Raw genomic sequence first — 16,468 nt, 5'->3', positions numbered from 1 at the left:
TTCCCCCTCCTCCCCAAGCCCTAGACAATGCTGACACCCCCACCCTACTCCCAGGAGACCCCACCCCTCTCCGGGTCCTCAAGCCCGCGCTTATTGGCCGCTGGCCCATAGTCCAGCCCCCCGGACCGTCCCTAGGGCTCGTAGCATTACGTCAGCCAGGCCTGGAGAGCCTCAGAGTGAAGGGGACTGGGGGGCTCCGGCTGGGGGCGCGGTCTGCGCCATCGGCCCCACCCTCCCTACATAAAAGGCCGAACCCGCGGTGCAGACGTTCTCAGCCCGTCGGTTCCCGAGCGCTTTCCTGTTGAGCTCGCTGTAGGCGCGGAACCGGAGTACCGACAGACACACAGACGCAGATCAGCGTCAGAAAGAAGTTAAGAGACACCATGCGCGAGATCGTGCACATCCAGGCGGGCCAGTGTGGCAACCAGATCGGCGCCAAGGTGGGCGCGCCGCTGGGGAGGGTACCGGGCGGGGAAAGGGGCGGAAGCCGAGCACCCCTTAGAGTCCCTGGGCGCGGTGCTGTCCAAGGCATGCCCGGAGCGGGCCAAGAGCAAACCTTTCCTGCTGCTTTGTGTTGCCGAGTGGGGCGTGGACTCGGAGGCGACTTTCTGTGGTGGCGTGAGGGGGTGTCTCATTCATTTTTGCTGCAACTCCGGCAGCAGAAAACTGGAATTTTGGAATTCCGGTAGTCTTTGGTCTTTCTTTCCTGTTTGCCACTTGGCCAAGACGCGGCTCCGTCCGCGAGGCTATATTCACCGGTCTGCAGGAGGGGCCGGGTCTCGAGAATTGATTTTACTCGCTTAAACTTGAGTCAAGCTGCCGGGGAGGGGAGCAGGGTGATTGTCTCGCGGTCGGAGGACGTGCTTTGAATCTAAAACCACCCTCCTTCATTTCTCTCGCGTAGCTGTTCCCCCCGCCCTCCCCCTCTTCTCCGCTTTGTACGCTCGCCTCCTGTGGCCACTCTTGGCTGTGACCCTGAGCACTGAGCTTTGCAGCGGTGGTTGACTGGCAGTCCCAGGCTTAGGCTGGTTCCTTCCCGCACGACCCCTACCGCCCGCTGCGAGCAGCTGTTCGCCTGGGAAACGCCCAGTTTCAACTTTCTGACCCTGCAAAATACAAGCCCTGTGGCTGTGCTCTGGGTCACACCTCCCTTTAAGGCTCCTGAAATGTTGGGTGTCAGAACTGAATTGGGGGCTTTTCACTGTGAATCGTGGTATTTCAGTGGGATCGTGCATGCCTAAATCCAACCTTTTTCTCTCAGTTTTGGGAGGTCATCAGTGATGAACATGGTATCGACCCCACTGGCAGTTACCATGGAGATAGTGATTTGCAGCTGGAAAGAATCAATGTGTACTACAATGAAGCCACTGGTAATTGCCTTTATCCCCCGCCCCTCACTTTAGTTTTTCTACCCTCTTTTCCCTTTTCCCTGGTGTGACTGCAGAAAAGGGTACACTAACCGGTTTAAGATGTCTACTCTTTCACTGGGGTGGGCTCCCCTGTACTAACCAAGCCCTTTGAAAACGTGGTTGTGGGTCCTTCTTTGTTTGGGGGCAATAGCCTGAAAGAAGGAGGAATGTGTGGTAATAGCCCTTCTTTACAGAAGTCCCTGCTTGCAGGTCTAAGTCAACTCTTGTTCCCTGCAGGTAACAAATATGTGCCTCGGGCCATTCTGGTGGACTTGGAGCCTGGCACAATGGACTCAGTCAGGTCTGGACCATTTGGTCAAATTTTCAGGCCAGACAACTTCGTGTTTGGTGAGTACCTGGCATGGCTAATGACATGAGAGGCACATTTTATGCTACACAGCTTAAGGTGGAGAATGGGGACTGCTGGAGAAAATGCATGAAGAACATCCAGTTGTGTGCCAACTAAGCCTTAATACAGGTTAAAAAGCATTTGTCTTTCGACTTCTAATAGTCAGGTGTCCTAGGTATTTTTTTATTTATAATTATATCCATAACCAAATATTTTAATGTCTGGCCATTTGGTGATAATACAAAATAATCTTATCTGTGCACTGACTCATTGGTCTATGTTAAGGGGTTTAAGGCAAGAAGGAATGTAATCCAATTTCAGTGTCTTAAGAATTTTTTTTTCCCTCTGGCAGGCCAGAGCGGTGCAGGAAATAACTGGGCAAAGGGCCACTACACAGAGGGAGCCGAGCTGGTGGACTCGGTCCTGGACGTGGTGAGGAAGGAGTCAGAAAGCTGTGACTGTCTCCAGGGCTTCCAGCTGACCCACTCTCTGGGGGGCGGCACCGGGTCAGGCATGGGCACCCTGCTCATCAGCAAGATCCGCGAGGAGTACCCAGACCGCATCATGAACACCTTCAGCGTCATGCCCTCGCCCAAGGTGTCCGACACGGTGGTGGAGCCCTACAACGCCACCCTGTCTGTCCACCAGCTGGTGGAAAACACAGATGAAACCTACTGCATCGACAACGAGGCCCTGTACGACATCTGCTTCCGCACCCTGAAGCTGACCACACCCACGTATGGAGACCTCAACCACCTGGTGTCAGCCACGATGAGCGGGGTGACCACCTGCCTGCGCTTCCCGGGCCAGCTGAATGCAGACCTGCGCAAGCTGGCGGTGAACATGGTGCCCTTCCCCCGCCTGCACTTCTTCATGCCGGGTTTCGCGCCCCTGACCAGCAGGGGCAGCCAGCAGTACCGCGCCCTGACGGTGCCCGAGCTCACGCAGCAGATGTTCGACTCCAAGAACATGATGGCCGCGTGCGACCCGCGCCATGGCCGCTACCTGACCGTGGCTGCCATCTTCCGAGGCCGCATGTCCATGAAGGAGGTGGACGAGCAGATGCTCAACGTGCAGAACAAGAACAGCAGCTACTTCGTGGAATGGATCCCCAACAACGTGAAGACGGCCGTGTGCGACATCCCGCCACGTGGCCTCAAGATGTCCGCCACCTTCATCGGCAACAGCACGGCCATCCAGGAGCTGTTCAAGCGCATCTCGGAGCAGTTCACCGCCATGTTCCGGCGCAAGGCCTTCCTGCACTGGTACACGGGCGAGGGCATGGACGAGATGGAGTTCACCGAGGCCGAGAGCAACATGAACGACCTGGTGTCCGAGTACCAGCAGTACCAGGATGCCACGGCCGATGAACAGGGGGAGTTCGAAGAGGAGGAGGGCGAGGACGAGGCTTAAATTCAGCACGTGAAGCAGGGTAGGGAAAGCTGAGAAGGAAAGCAAGGGGGTGGGGGGCTTACCTGTGAAAATACCTTGGCAGTGGAAGGAACAAGCATGGTCTGTCTTAGGTGTCTGCGCTGGTTCTCTGGTGCTCTTCACTGTTGCCTGTCACTTTTTTTTTCTCCTTTTGTAATATTGATGACATCAATGTAACATTGAAGATATTTCTGAGCTACTGTTGTAATGGCTAAAATCACATAAACGTTTGTGTCCTAATGGTGTCCTCTCTTCTTTCTTTTCCTTTTTCTCTTTGGGTTCTTTATTATCACTTTAAATGCAGTTTTCTGGACATGTTATGTTAATTTCTTTTAAAGGGAAAAGGTTGAGTAAAAGCTCAAATGCATTTACTCTTTTGGTATGATAAAAATTGAACCCCCAATAGTAGTCAGCCTCGTATGGAAGCTCAGCCTGAATTTTAACATTGGTGTTTAAGGACATATTTTATTAGTTCGGAAGTTACCTACTTGAAAGCACACTAAGTGTATTTTCATATCTTGATTTCCTTTACTACAGGTGTACAGCACCAAATTCTAAAGGAAAGTTCAAAGTTAGTTTCCCTTCCTCCTATGATTTTTGATACAGTTCCCCCCCCCAGAAAAACAGTCATTATTATCAATATTATTTTTCTTATACTCTCTCAGAAATATTTCATGTTTTCAAATCTTAGTACCTCATTTCTTCCTTCATACTCAAACACACAATTCCACAGCCTCTTTTTTCACTAAACATACACATACACACACACACACACACACACACAAATGAACTTATTTATTTAATTGGTGTATTTATTGGAAATACTGGAGGTCAAACCCAGGGCCTGGTGTCTAGACATGTGCTGAACCAGTGAGCTATATATATCCCTAGTCTAACAGCATATATCTTGAAGAAACAGCTTTTCTAATTTATATGGATGAAAAGCATCCATTATGTAGTTGTTCCAACTGATGGACATTTAGTTTATTTATAATTTTTTCTTATATGAGTGAATAATACATGCATATGTCATTGTATACATGTGAATAGCTATCCTGCACATTTTTAAGTTAACAGAAATCACATGTACTTAGGAACAGAGGTGTATAAGTAGTTGATAGGTTCATTCCTAATTAATTTTCTGCCAGCAATCATACATATGCTGTATTACAAACTTTGTGCTTAAGTGAACATCTTTTGAGTTCGTATGGAATTACAAATTCTGGACTATTGGTGAACTTTAAATGGGCAAGCCACAAAAATTTTCATAGTTCATCGCATTCTTAACAGAGAGAGCTGAGATTTGAGATTTGGAATTTGAACACAAGCCTGACTCTAGACTTGAATTCAACCACTGAAGAAGCTGATTTCAGTGATTCTATGGATTTTTAGTAACATACTTCTATGGGGTAAATTGTACTTTGTCAAAATGATGTCGATATTCTGCTTTAATCTGGGCCAGTCATTTGCTCATTTTGGAAGAAAAAGTGGAATGTCAGTAATAAATAGATGCACAAAACTTATTTATATACTCCCATAGGAAGAAAAATATCAAGACAATAAGATTTAAGATTTTTCTAGTTTTAGATGAATTCAAAATTAGAAAAAAATATATGACTTTGAATCTAATATATATATTCATTCTGCCTGGTTTTGCCACTTAAAGGTTAAAAAGTAAAGACGAGTGAACATAAAAAATTTTCATTAAGAAAAGAGGTTGAAATATTATTTGAGAACAGTTTTGAAGAAAAGTGTGAGCAGTATCAGTCTAAATAAGTTTAGAAAGTGTGAAGATAAGTTGGTTCTACCATATGGCTCCCACAAGTGGAAAAGAGCAGCAATTCACTTTATGAGTATTATATTTCACAAAAACCTGACCAAGAATGACTAGGGTCGAATGGGGGTCAGGAGCCAGTGGCTTCAGCTCCAATTTTCTATATTTAATGGCAAACTGGCAGGTGTCATTCCTGCTGAGCTGGTGTAAAGCTTCCAACAACCTTATTGAAGGGTGACATTGGTTTTAAATACCCTGAAAACTTAGGGTAGCTGCCAAGACTCTTGAACCTGTCCTTGGCCACATACTCCCCACACCCATCAGACCTTGGAGAAGAGACAGATTGCTGCCAAGTGTTTTTTGGCATATTGGAAATGTGCTTCTTTCCCACCTTATGAGGCAAGGATAGGCAGGTGCCAGCCAGCCATCCTGCTAGCCTGTCAGCACTCCCAGGTCTGTACACTGCTAGAGCTTATTTTGGCCTGATTGGAACAGTGGTGCCAAACTGGCTCTTTAAACAGATGCTCTGGGATCTAATATAGACCTTAAGTGCATACTTAGGAAAACAGTTCAATGGGAAAATGCTCAGATTTCTGGGTTAAGAGATACTATTTTGGAAACAATGGAAATGCTGTCACCATTATTTGGTGGTGGTGGTGATGCAGATGACAACAGCAATGGTGTGCTGTTGGTGTTGGTAATGGTGGTGGTAGTAATGACAGTGATATGGTGGTGGGTGTGTTTTTAACACATCCATCCCCCTCCTGACTGCAGGATTCAGAGTATGGGGTTAGGAAGAGGTAGTTGGAGTCACCTTGAGATCATCTGAAAAGGAACTAAAATTCTAGCATGCGCCATATTGGTCTAGATCTCTACATCAGCCCAAGGAATGATCTAAGACTATGTTGGATTTTCCATTTCATCACTAGAAGTTTGTTTAATAGTAATTTGAACTAATGGTAACCTTCAGAGTTCAGCTCATTTACCCTTCTCATCGTGTAAACAAGGAAATGAAGGGTCAGAGACTTCTAAGATTCCCAGGATCCTTTCTACACAATTCAGGTCTTAGACTCGAGACTCTTTTTCTCTCCAGCATCTATGATCATTCCAGTAGCTTTGTGCAGGCCCTATTATACAAAAAGCCACATGAGGATTGTGAAGAAGGGAAAGATGAATTTTCTGACTTCATGGGGAAATCTGAAGATGCTCTTGTTCCTAGATGAGCTGGGCTCAAACATAGTGCCAAATATTTTGTCTCTAAAGGGATCACTGAAGGATCATGTTGAATTTCCTGGTTCTAAAATTCCAAGTACCTGTGCTCTAATGCAATATGGTTACAAGAGGAATATTCTGTTTGTGAAGTCATTGTGAAAGTGCATGGTGGCCAACAAATACCCAAAGAAGCTCATTTTAGTGCCATTTATTTCACACAAAATGATTCATAGTCCCCAGCAACTCAGAAGGTCGAGGTAGGAGGATCATAAGTTTGAGGCCAAGGGCAACCTAGCATGACCCTGCCTCAAAATTAAAAGAAAAATAGGCACTGGGGAAGTATAAATAATAACCTATTACTTGTAACAGGAATCTGACCTGGGGGCAGTCTTGTAGGAGAAAAAATATCACTATTTGAGCACCAAGAAAATTACATTTATTGGAGGCTAATTAGGATTGCAATCCAGAAAATCAGATTCAAGCAGTCTTAAAAATGTGCTCTGAGGTTTTATAAAATGGTGGTCATATTTAAAGTTTAAAACTGGCCAACGGTTGGTGGTTACATTATTTGCTTGTCAGGAACTGTGACTAGTATTCACAAGAGCTAAGCTATCTTGTAAGAAAGGGAATGGGTGTTGTTTTAATCTGCAGGTGATTTAGGGGAAGCACTGGGTTTCACAAATGGTTAAGGAAAGCTAGTGAATTACAATTTCACCTCATCTAAAGGTCAGCATCCAGCCAGGCAGGCCCACTGAAAGGTTCAACTGTGGTCCTGTCTGATACCTGATTAACAATCCCATTTTAAGTACCTAAACCAATGCATCGCCTTTTGATTGTTTTTTTTCCCTTGACAATAACATCAAAATTAAATTGAATTGGAGGACACCCAGCTGGTACCTAACGTCGAATTGCTTACTTTCTGGTGGGAAGAAATCCCCACACAGTTTGGATCACAGAAGTATTCTGTGTGAGAGCAGAGGGAAATGGTTTCTTTTCCTACAGTATGTTAACCTGGATCTGAGCTCCTTTTCCAGTGCTCTCTGTAAACACAAGTTTGCAAAGTGTTTCATAAAAGGAGGTCTCGTTTTCTAAAACAGGGAAGAAGAATATATAAGTAGACCATTTCTCGATCCAAATTTCTGGATGATAATTTTACTCTTCTTACCTTCAGGGCTTTCTAACATTTAGTCAGCTGTTGACAACACAAATTTATGATTTCTAGGGAAATCCTTTCCAATGATCTACCATGAAATGTTCATGTTACGTCATACTGGTCATGAACATTTTTTAGATAAATCAATGACATTTTTTTCCCAAGAATTTACTTACTGTGACTTGCATGCCTGGTCAACAAGGAGAAAGAATCAAAGCTACTTTGGTGAATGAGAAGAAAGGTGAATGCCCAGAGGGCATGAGTGCCATGGGATTGCCCTGGTCATGGGGAGGATATTGTTCAGGAAGAAACAGGTAGCTGATAGGGAATAACACAAGTCAGAGGACTGGAGGGTGCAGTAGTGCCAGGGAATGCCCACATCCAAAAGTGACTGGGAATATGGGAGTCAACAAGACAAGATTTAGGAGTTGAGACAGGAAGAAAATATAAGCACTCAACAGGTATGATCATTCACAGATAAAGCCCTGGGTCTGGGGACAGTAGACCAATGGTAGAGTACTTGCCTAGCAAGCATGAGGTCCTGAGTTCAACAATCAGCATGTTGTGGTTTGGATATAAAGTATACCCCCAAGACTCAGGTATTGAAGGCCTGATCCCCAATGCTGAAAGGTTCAGAGGTAAGGTTTTTAGGAAATTATTGGATTATGAAGACTCTAACCTTATCAGTGGATTCGTCCATTTGATGGATTATTAATTTTAGTGGACCATAGGCTGGTGGGGCATGGCTGGAGGAAGTAGGTTACTAGGGGCATGCCATGGAAGGGTATATTTTGTGCCCTTCCTCTCTCTCTTCCCTTCCCAGCTGCCATGAGCACAGCAGTTTTCTTCACCACGCCCTTCCACCATGATGTTCTGCCTCATCTCATTCCCAAAGCAATGGACTATGAGCCACAATAAATCTTTCCTCCTTTAAATTGTTTATGTCATGTAATTTGGTTGTAGCAATGAAAAGCTGATTCACATGAAGCACTACTAAAAAAAAATAAAATAAAATAAAAATAAAAAACAAAGATCTGAAGTGATCACCTAAGTGAGCCAGAATCTAGAGAAGCAACATGACAACGTATGCTTTCATTTAGATATCTGGGAAGGTAAACATAATTTTAGAATCTCAGCTTTCAGGAAAGAAGAAGTGACAGCTAAGGATAGGGTGCACACCTATAATCCTGTAAACTCAGGAGGCTGAGTCAGAGAATAGAAAGTTCAAGGCCAACCTCAGCAATTTAGAGAGACCCTGTCTCACACAATAAAAATAAAGGGCTGGGGATGTGCTCAGTGGTAAAGAGTCCCTGGATTCAATCCCCAGTACTGAAAGAAAAAAAAAAAAAATGAGGGGACCCAACTTTTAACAATGCCTACTATGTGCTAGGCATATTACTGTAGATTGCATAAAGATCTTGACTCTATCATTTTTTTTTTTTCAACAATGTCAGGTTTGAACATTGGGACCTTTCAATGAGTTCCTTTGCTTTAAATTCCTCTATAAAAGAGTTCTTAATGTCTATTCTTAAAGAGGATTGAATGACATCAAAGTACATAGTGACCAGAAATAACAGCCATTTATACATGATGTCACATTGTTACTTCATTTAATTTTCATTAAATAGTATTGTGTGGGAGCTTTAAATTGCATCCAAAAACAAGTTTAAAAATGCTCACAAAGGAATTGAAATCTCGGGGGGGAAATCTAGACCCTCATTATATCATCAGAACGTGCTCTCTCTTGATTAGTCTCTTGGATTTGCACTTATTCTGGCTTCACTCTTTGGCAGAATTTCCCCACATGGTAGCAACTTCAGGCTCATGCCAGCCTATTGCTACAGAACCTGAGAAGGATTCAGATTGGCCAGACCTGAGTCATGCTCATTTCTGAATCAGTCCCTGTGGTCAGGAGAAGAGGGAAAACAATTAACCAGCCTGAATCATACATCCTCCTATGAGGTATATGAAGAAGGACAAGTGGTTGGTAGTCTCGTCATTTAGGGAACTAACTGTTCCTAAAAGAAGTTCAGACTTAGCTTAAATGACTTCTTCCAGAATCATTCAGCCCTAAGTAGAGGACTTGGATAGACACCTGGGTTTTCTGACTTCCAAGTGCACGATGTTTGCAATATAACACCAAAAAAAAAAAAAAAAACCCACGGCCAGTTATAATGGGATATCCAGAGCAGCTGCCGACTGCGAGGGCCTGATTTAGAGATCAGCAAATCTTTATGGGCTCCATGGTGCTAACAGGCTCATGTCTAAATTCAAGATTCTTGACCATCTAACACAATCCTTACTTTTCAATCTTCCTTCACTGCTTTCTGTATAAATTCTGATCTACAACTAAAAAATATTGCACTTCCCCATTCATCAAGAATGTAGAAGAAAAATGGAGCTATTATAGTATGGATCTGGGATGTTCCCCAAAGGTGTATGTGTTAAAGGATTGATCCCCAGTCTGGTGCTATTGGGTGTGGAAGACCTTTAAGAGGTGGACCTAATGGGAGGAAGTTAGGTTACTGAGAATGTACCCTGAAGCCGGATGCTGGAACCCCAGCCCCTCCCTCCCTCTCTTTGCTTCCTGGTTTCCATGGGGGGAGTGGTTTCCTCTACCATACATTCCCACCAGATCCATGCTATATCAACTTCTCTTTGCTTCTGCATTCTTATAGTTGTATTTCCATGTATTTTGAATACACATTATTATTGCTTTTGTTTTAAACAGTTATCTTTTTGAGAGATTGAAAACGAAACAATGTATTTGTTTACATATTTATCCAAAGAAATGAAGATACTCATCCACAATTTCTTCTCCCTGAAAAACTTCCTTTAGTTTTCTTAGAATGCAGATCTTCTGGCAATGACTCTCTCAATTTTCTTTTTTGGCTTTAAAAGTCTTTATTTTACCTCTTTTTTAAAAAAGATATCTTCACTGGATATAGAATTTTAGGTGGACCACTTGTTTTTCGTTTTTTGTTTTTTGATTTTTGTTTTTCAAAGATGTCTTTCTATTGTCTCTCTTGATTTGTGTTAGGAAGTCACCGGTAATTAACAGTTTTATTTTCCTGTATGAAATGCTGTATTTTTCTTTCTGGTTGCCTTGATATTTCCTCTTTACAACTACTTTTCAGCAGTGTTAGTATGATATGCCCTGGTGTGTTTTCCTCTGTATTTATTCTACTTGGAATTCATTGAATTCCTTAAATCTGTGACTCTTCATCAAGTTCATAACATTTTCTAACATCATTTCTTCAAATATTCTCCCATTGACTCCACTCCATTCTGGGAACTAGTTATATCTACTTTGTACTTTTTAATTTTGTCTTACTGCTTGCTGATCTCTTCATTTTGTGGACAGTCTTTTTCTCTCTTTCTCTGTGCTACAAGTCTTTATTATTATGCCTTCAAGTTCATAGATCTTCCCTGTAGTGTCTAAACCTCTATTAATCTCATACGGGCATTTTGCATCTCAGCTAATATATTTTTTATTTTTATCTTTAGGAACCACAATTGAACCCAGCTGGGGTTAACCACTGAGCCACATCCTCAACCCTATTTATTTTTTATTTTGAGACAGAGTCTTGCTAAGTTGCTTAGGGCCTGGCTATGTTGCTGAGGCTGGTTTTGAATTTGCCATCTTCCTACCTCAGCCTCCCAAGTCACTGGGATTGCAGGTGTGCGCCACCATGTCTGACTCAACTATTATATTTTTAATCTCTAGAAGTTATATTTGAGTCTTAAAATTCTCCATTTCTCACCTCTTCATGTTTTCTTCTGCCTTCTTGAATATATGGCACATATTTGTACTAAGTGATTCATGATCCTTGCCTCCTAATTTTAACATCTTTATTTTCTCCAGGTCTATTTTTATTGATTGATTTGCTTTCTGGGTATGGGTTATATGTTCTTGCTGCTTTGCAATTTTTATTTATTTGTTTATTTAACTACTTTTGTAGTACTGGGTATGAAACCCAGGGCCTTGCACGTGCTAGGCAAGTGCTCTACCACTAAGCTACACCCCCAGCCTGCTTTGCAACTTTCACCGAGATGCCAGACATTGCAAATTTTATATTGTTTGAGTGATAGATTTTGTGATAGTCCTTTAAAGATTATTGGATATTGTTCTGGCACACAATCACATTACGTGGAATCTGTGGATTCCTTTGAAATTGGCTTTTAAGCTTTTAACCCTTCTGGGGTTCCTCCTTCCTGCTGCATGGAAACTGCCTCCAGATTATCTAACAAGAGGCACATGGCAAACTCTTTGGTTTTCCTCAGGGCCTGCCGCCATTCATTGCCTGAGAATCACTGTTATTTGTACTTTACCCAGTATGTTAGTCAGCTTTTCTCTCTGTGACCAAATACCTGACAAGGACAACTTAGAGGAGGAAAAGTTTTTTTTGGCTCATAGTTCCAGAGGTTCAATCCATGCTTGGCTGAGTCCATTGCTCTGGGCCCAAGGTAAGGCAGAATATCAAGGCGGAAGGGCCTGGTGGTGCAGTAGCTGCTCCAATGCTGAAAGCCAGGAAGCAGAGAGAGAAGAAAAAGGCTGCAGGGAGAATGAACCCCTCCAGGACAAGCCCCCAGTGACCCACCTTCTCCAATCATGCCCCACCTGCCTAGAGTTACCACCCCATGAAAGCTTTCAAACTAGGTTGGAGTGATTAGTTTACAACTCTCACAACCCAGTCATTTCACTCTGGAATATTCCTGCATTAACACAGGAGTTTTTGGGTGACCCCTCTCATTCAAACCATAACACCCAGTTTATTAGTTGTTTTGATAGAAAGGCTAAATTTAATCCCTGTTGCTCCAACTGGGTTGAGAGCAAGTCCCCTCTCCATTTCCTTTTAGAACATTTCTTTTTTCTTTCTTTCCATCTACTAATTCTCTAATAGTGATATCTGTACAGTTTATTTGCTTTTGTAAGACTTTTCGTTTAGACTCCTTTCATGATTACTTTCTTTGTTTTGATCTCTTCCCCAAGTTCTTTCACCTTTTATTTACAGGGCTTTTTTTTCCAAGAATCTCATTAGTTTTTCTAATTTATTTTTCTCTCATATATGTTATCCTTTCCTTGATTTTTAAAAACGTATTTTCATATTCTAGCTTATCATTTCATCAGTTTGGATCTGTTATGTTTCTGGCAAAATTTTATCATGTGTACAGACATTATTCTTCTAATTTTTCTTGCTCTTTTAAAAAACTTTTTTAGTTGTTAAGAGACCTTTATTTTACTCATTTATTTATATGTGGTGCTAATAATTGAACCCAGTGCCTCACACATGCTAGGCAAGCACTCTACCACTGAACCAGAACCCCAGCCCACTTGCTTTTATTTACAAGTTTGAACAGGATTTGATCAGGATCTTTTTCTGTTGCCTTTTTTCATTTCATTTTTCTTTTCTCTTTTTCCAAGCCGGGGATTGAACCCAGGCCTCCAGCATGCTAGGTAACTGTTCTACTACTGAGCCACATCCCCAGCCCTTGTTGCTCATTTTTAATTACAATGAATTTTCCTGTAGATTTAGGAGGAAGAGAAAGGCCTTCATGGCTCAAGAGCCATGGATTTATAGCTCCCCCTTCTGTTGTTCTTAGAAAGTGATTTTGTTTTTCTTTTTTTTAAGTTACCTACTTCTGAGATTTACTCCAATGTTCCCTCCCTCATTTTAACCTGGATTTCTGGATTTTCTCCTTTTTCTTTCTTTCTTTCTTTCTTTCTTTCTTTCTTTCTTTCTTTCTTTCTTTCTTTCTTTCTTTCTTTCTTTCTTTTTGCCACTATTAATCCTATTCTACTTATTATGGAAGCTGCTTGCTTTTGCTTTGGAAGGGAATTTGTTCAGTTTGAGAGTGTATGGAGTTCATTTCTCAGTCCATTTTGAGGGATGGGGAGGTGAAGGAGAAATGGTTAAGGGAGATTCAGACCCGTGGCCTCCCTGCCATTATCTTCTGCATGTATCCCAGGATCCAGTCATTACAAAGTCTCTGGTGTTTTTATTTCATTGTCTTTTTTTCTGTTGTTGTTGTTACTGGGAATTGAACCAAGGGTCACTTAACTACTGAGTCACATCCCCACCGCTTTTCATATATATTTTTAAATTTAGAGAGAGGACCTTGCAAAGTTGCTGAGGTTGGCTTTGAATTCATGATCCTCTTGCCTTAGCCTCCTGAGTCACTGGGATTATGGACATGTACCACTGTGCCTGGCTTGTTGTCCATTTACTTCAACAAATATTTACTGACCAGCCAGGGTGGCTCACACCTGTAATCCCAGCAGCTTGGGAGGCTGAGGCAGGAGGATCACAAGTTCAAAGCCAGCCTCAGCAACTCAGTGAGGCCCCAAGCAACTTAGAGAAACTCTGTCTCAAAATAAAAAATGAAAAGGGCTGGGGATGTGGTTCAGTGGTAAAGCACCCCTGGGTTAAATCCCCAGTACAAACAAAACAAAACAAAACACCAAAAATTCACTGGTTGCTTACTATGCACATGACAGTATTCTGGGATATGAGCACAAATACTCTAGCCTTCAAGGAGTTTCCAAGCCAGTAAGGGAGACAGACATGAGCACAGCTAAGTACAATCAGGCTGTGGCCAATGCCATGAAGTTGCTATGGAAACTCAGGAAGACATCAATTCTCCTTTCGATGGCTTGGCATCAGGACAGAGAAAGAAACATTCACATTTCCCAGAACTTGAAGGCCTAATGGGATTCACATATTAAATCAGAATTAGATTTCTTAAAGGAGGATGGACTTAAATATGCTATTAAGGAAAATGCAGGTGGTACTTAGTGTTGTCTCCTTTATAGAGCTAGAGCTAGGTGTTTCTCATGACCATCATTAGCCTGTACACCTTCGTTTTTTCTTTTCTTTTCTTTTTTTTTCAGTGCTGGGGATCTGCCCCAAGTCCTCATGCTTACTAGGCAAGTGTTCATGCTACCACTGAGCTACATCTCCGTTTTCTTTCATTTCTTTTGCTCTTCTCTTAGCAATTTTGACAGGTCTCTGTCAGGAAGACAGTATGGCGTTGTCTGGTATAGATCCCATCTCTTCCTCCTCCTTGACAGACCCATCAGATTATAGCTTTCCATTCTTTGCTGCACGAGGAAGCCTGCAGGGTACCTTTCTGCATTCTTGACCTGTGACATGCATCCTGGACCCTTCCTCGTCCCATCCCCTGGGTAGCTTTCAGTCTGGCTCTTTGGCTGGCATCTCACACAATCATGTCCACCCATCTGGATAGTCTCATAGAAGGCCAAGCGGCTGATATGTGCCTGGCATGGGAGAGGGCAGGCTGTCGTCCACCCTTGTTTTCGCCGCAATCTTTGTGGGTAGATCTTCATTTTAGAGAGTAGCAAGGTGTGTTTTTTGCTTCTATTCATCAGAATGATACTTTTTAAAAATTTTTTGGTGTTGAATACTGTGTTAAATTATTCAAGGGTTCAACTGGAAATTTCAGAAATACATAGAAGATGTGGTTCTCCTTGAGACTTGCAGTACTTCCTCAACGCATGCATCTATAGCCAGAACCTCAGAAGTAACCCTGAGACCAGTAGGTGAAAGAGAAGGGTGTGAGCTAAAGGCCATCCCCAAGAAGACCTCACCAAGGGCCAACCAGAGCGGACCAGGCCAAGGGTAAATCCCGTCCCGAGGGGTGGGAGGAGGTTGTTATAATTAAAAGAGGAGGAGAAAAGAGGAGAAAGGACTTGCAAGCTTCCAATTGAGCCCCTCCCTGTCCTCCCGGTTCCGTCTCATCTTCATCTGAGCTTCCTTAGCTCACGCCCAGGCCTTGAGGCAAGTCTCTGTGGGTTCATCACTGCTTGGGGCTTCAGGAACTTTTACACATCCAATTCCTCATTCAGGTGAGGAAAGATCCTTTGAAAGATAGTCCCAGATGAGATCAGAAACGACCTCCAAGAAATTAGGTATCCTAAAACTGGAAGCAAGGGACTTACAAGTCACGGAGTACTCATCCTAACTCAGCAATCCCATGGAGCAGCACACCTGGCTCAGCTCCCACACCTCCTCTCCTACTTCCTTTTCCTTCCCTTAAGCCTTTTGGAATGGAGTGCCAAGCAGGAGACTCAGCCCTTAGACCACGGTAGGCCTGGCATGGAGTCCTCTGTGCCCTCTATGCGGGGCTCCTCCTTTCTCTTGCCCTTGAGTTGGACTTATTGCCTTGACTCGTCCAAGGGGTTCAGTTCTTCCTCTTAGGCTTCCCCTGGTCTAAGATGATGATTTCACATTTGAACATTCAGCATTTATCTTTGAAGTGTTACTTCATCCTGAACAGATCCTTCAATTGTGAGTTAGTCAGCTTTCTGTCACTATGACAAAATGCCTGAGATAATCAACTTAATATGTGAAAAGATTTCTTGTGGCTCACAATTTCAGAGGTTTCAGGCTGTGGTTAGTAGGCCTTGTTGCTTTGGGCCTGTGACAACACAGTACATCATGGTGTGAATGTATGTTTGCCTTGTGGTGGCCAGGAACAAGAGACAGGAAGAGGAGGAGCTGGGGCCCCAATATCCCCACCAAGGCCATGCCCCAGTGATCTAACTTCCTCCCACTTGGACCCACCTTCTAAAAGTTCCACCACCTCCTGACAGCACTAAGTTGGCACCAAGCTTTCAACACAAGGGCCTTTCAACTATACCATTCTGTCCTGCAGGTCTCTTTGGCCCTGATCTATTGTTCCTCACTAGCATTTTCCTTCCTTCTCCAAATGCCATCAGGCTTCCTCATGCAAAGCTGCTTACCCAGGACAGTCCCATCCTTCAGTGAGGTCCCTCTGTCTGCCTCACTGGCACAGCCATGAGTGTGGGCCTGACTATGTCAGAGGGTTCAGCAGGTTCCTGAGAGCACATCTACCCACAGTGGGATAACCACATAACGTTTCACTCTTAGTTTTATCAACTCATTTTAAACCTTTAAGTTTCTAGTTCCTCTGAGTAGTTTCTGGTTCATATGCCCAATAATAAACAAAAACAGAAAAGAGCTCTCTTGCTAAATGTTCTCTGACACTCAGGGTCTGAACGATAAGCAAGTGCATTCCAATGACTTGGGTGAGTTACTTAACCTCTCTGGGCTTCACTTTCCCCATCTTTAAAATGAGAATGCTCATTATTCTTACTT

General features: G+C 43.2%; 1 protein-coding gene across 1 annotated transcript; it reads left to right on the top strand.

Annotated features, from left to right (window-relative positions):
* Positions 1 to 178: 178 nt before the first annotated feature.
* Positions 179 to 3,429, top strand: LOC306666374 (tubulin beta-2B chain). The gene is made up of 4 exons (XM_079148412.1): positions 179 to 440; positions 1,262 to 1,370; positions 1,647 to 1,757; positions 2,111 to 3,429. Exons 1-4 carry the CDS (start codon positions 384 to 386, stop codon positions 3,169 to 3,171), a joined length of 1,338 nt encoding a protein of 445 aa, XP_079004538.1. The 5' UTR covers positions 179 to 383; the 3' UTR covers positions 3,172 to 3,429.
* Positions 3,430 to 16,468: the final 13,039 nt, after the last annotated feature.

Source organism: Sciurus vulgaris (genome assembly GCF_902686455.1).
Source record: "Sciurus vulgaris genome assembly, chromosome: 7".
NCBI lineage: Eukaryota > Metazoa > Chordata > Mammalia > Rodentia > Sciuridae > Sciurus > Sciurus vulgaris.
This window is presented reverse-complemented; position numbering and strand designations above follow the sequence as displayed.

Excerpts from the sequence above, each read along its gene's own strand:
- LOC306666374 (XM_079148412.1), top strand. The coding sequence starts at position 384 with ATGCGCGAGATCGTGCACATCCAGGCGGGCCAGTGTGGCAACCAGATC. Across the intron at positions 441-1,261 it reads GCAACCAGATCGGCGCCAAG|TTTTGGGAGGTCATCAGTGA; the intron begins GTGGGCGCGCCG and ends TTTTTCTCTCAG. Across the intron at positions 1,758-2,110 it reads GCCAGACAACTTCGTGTTTG|GCCAGAGCGGTGCAGGAAAT; the intron begins GTGAGTACCTGG and ends TCCCTCTGGCAG.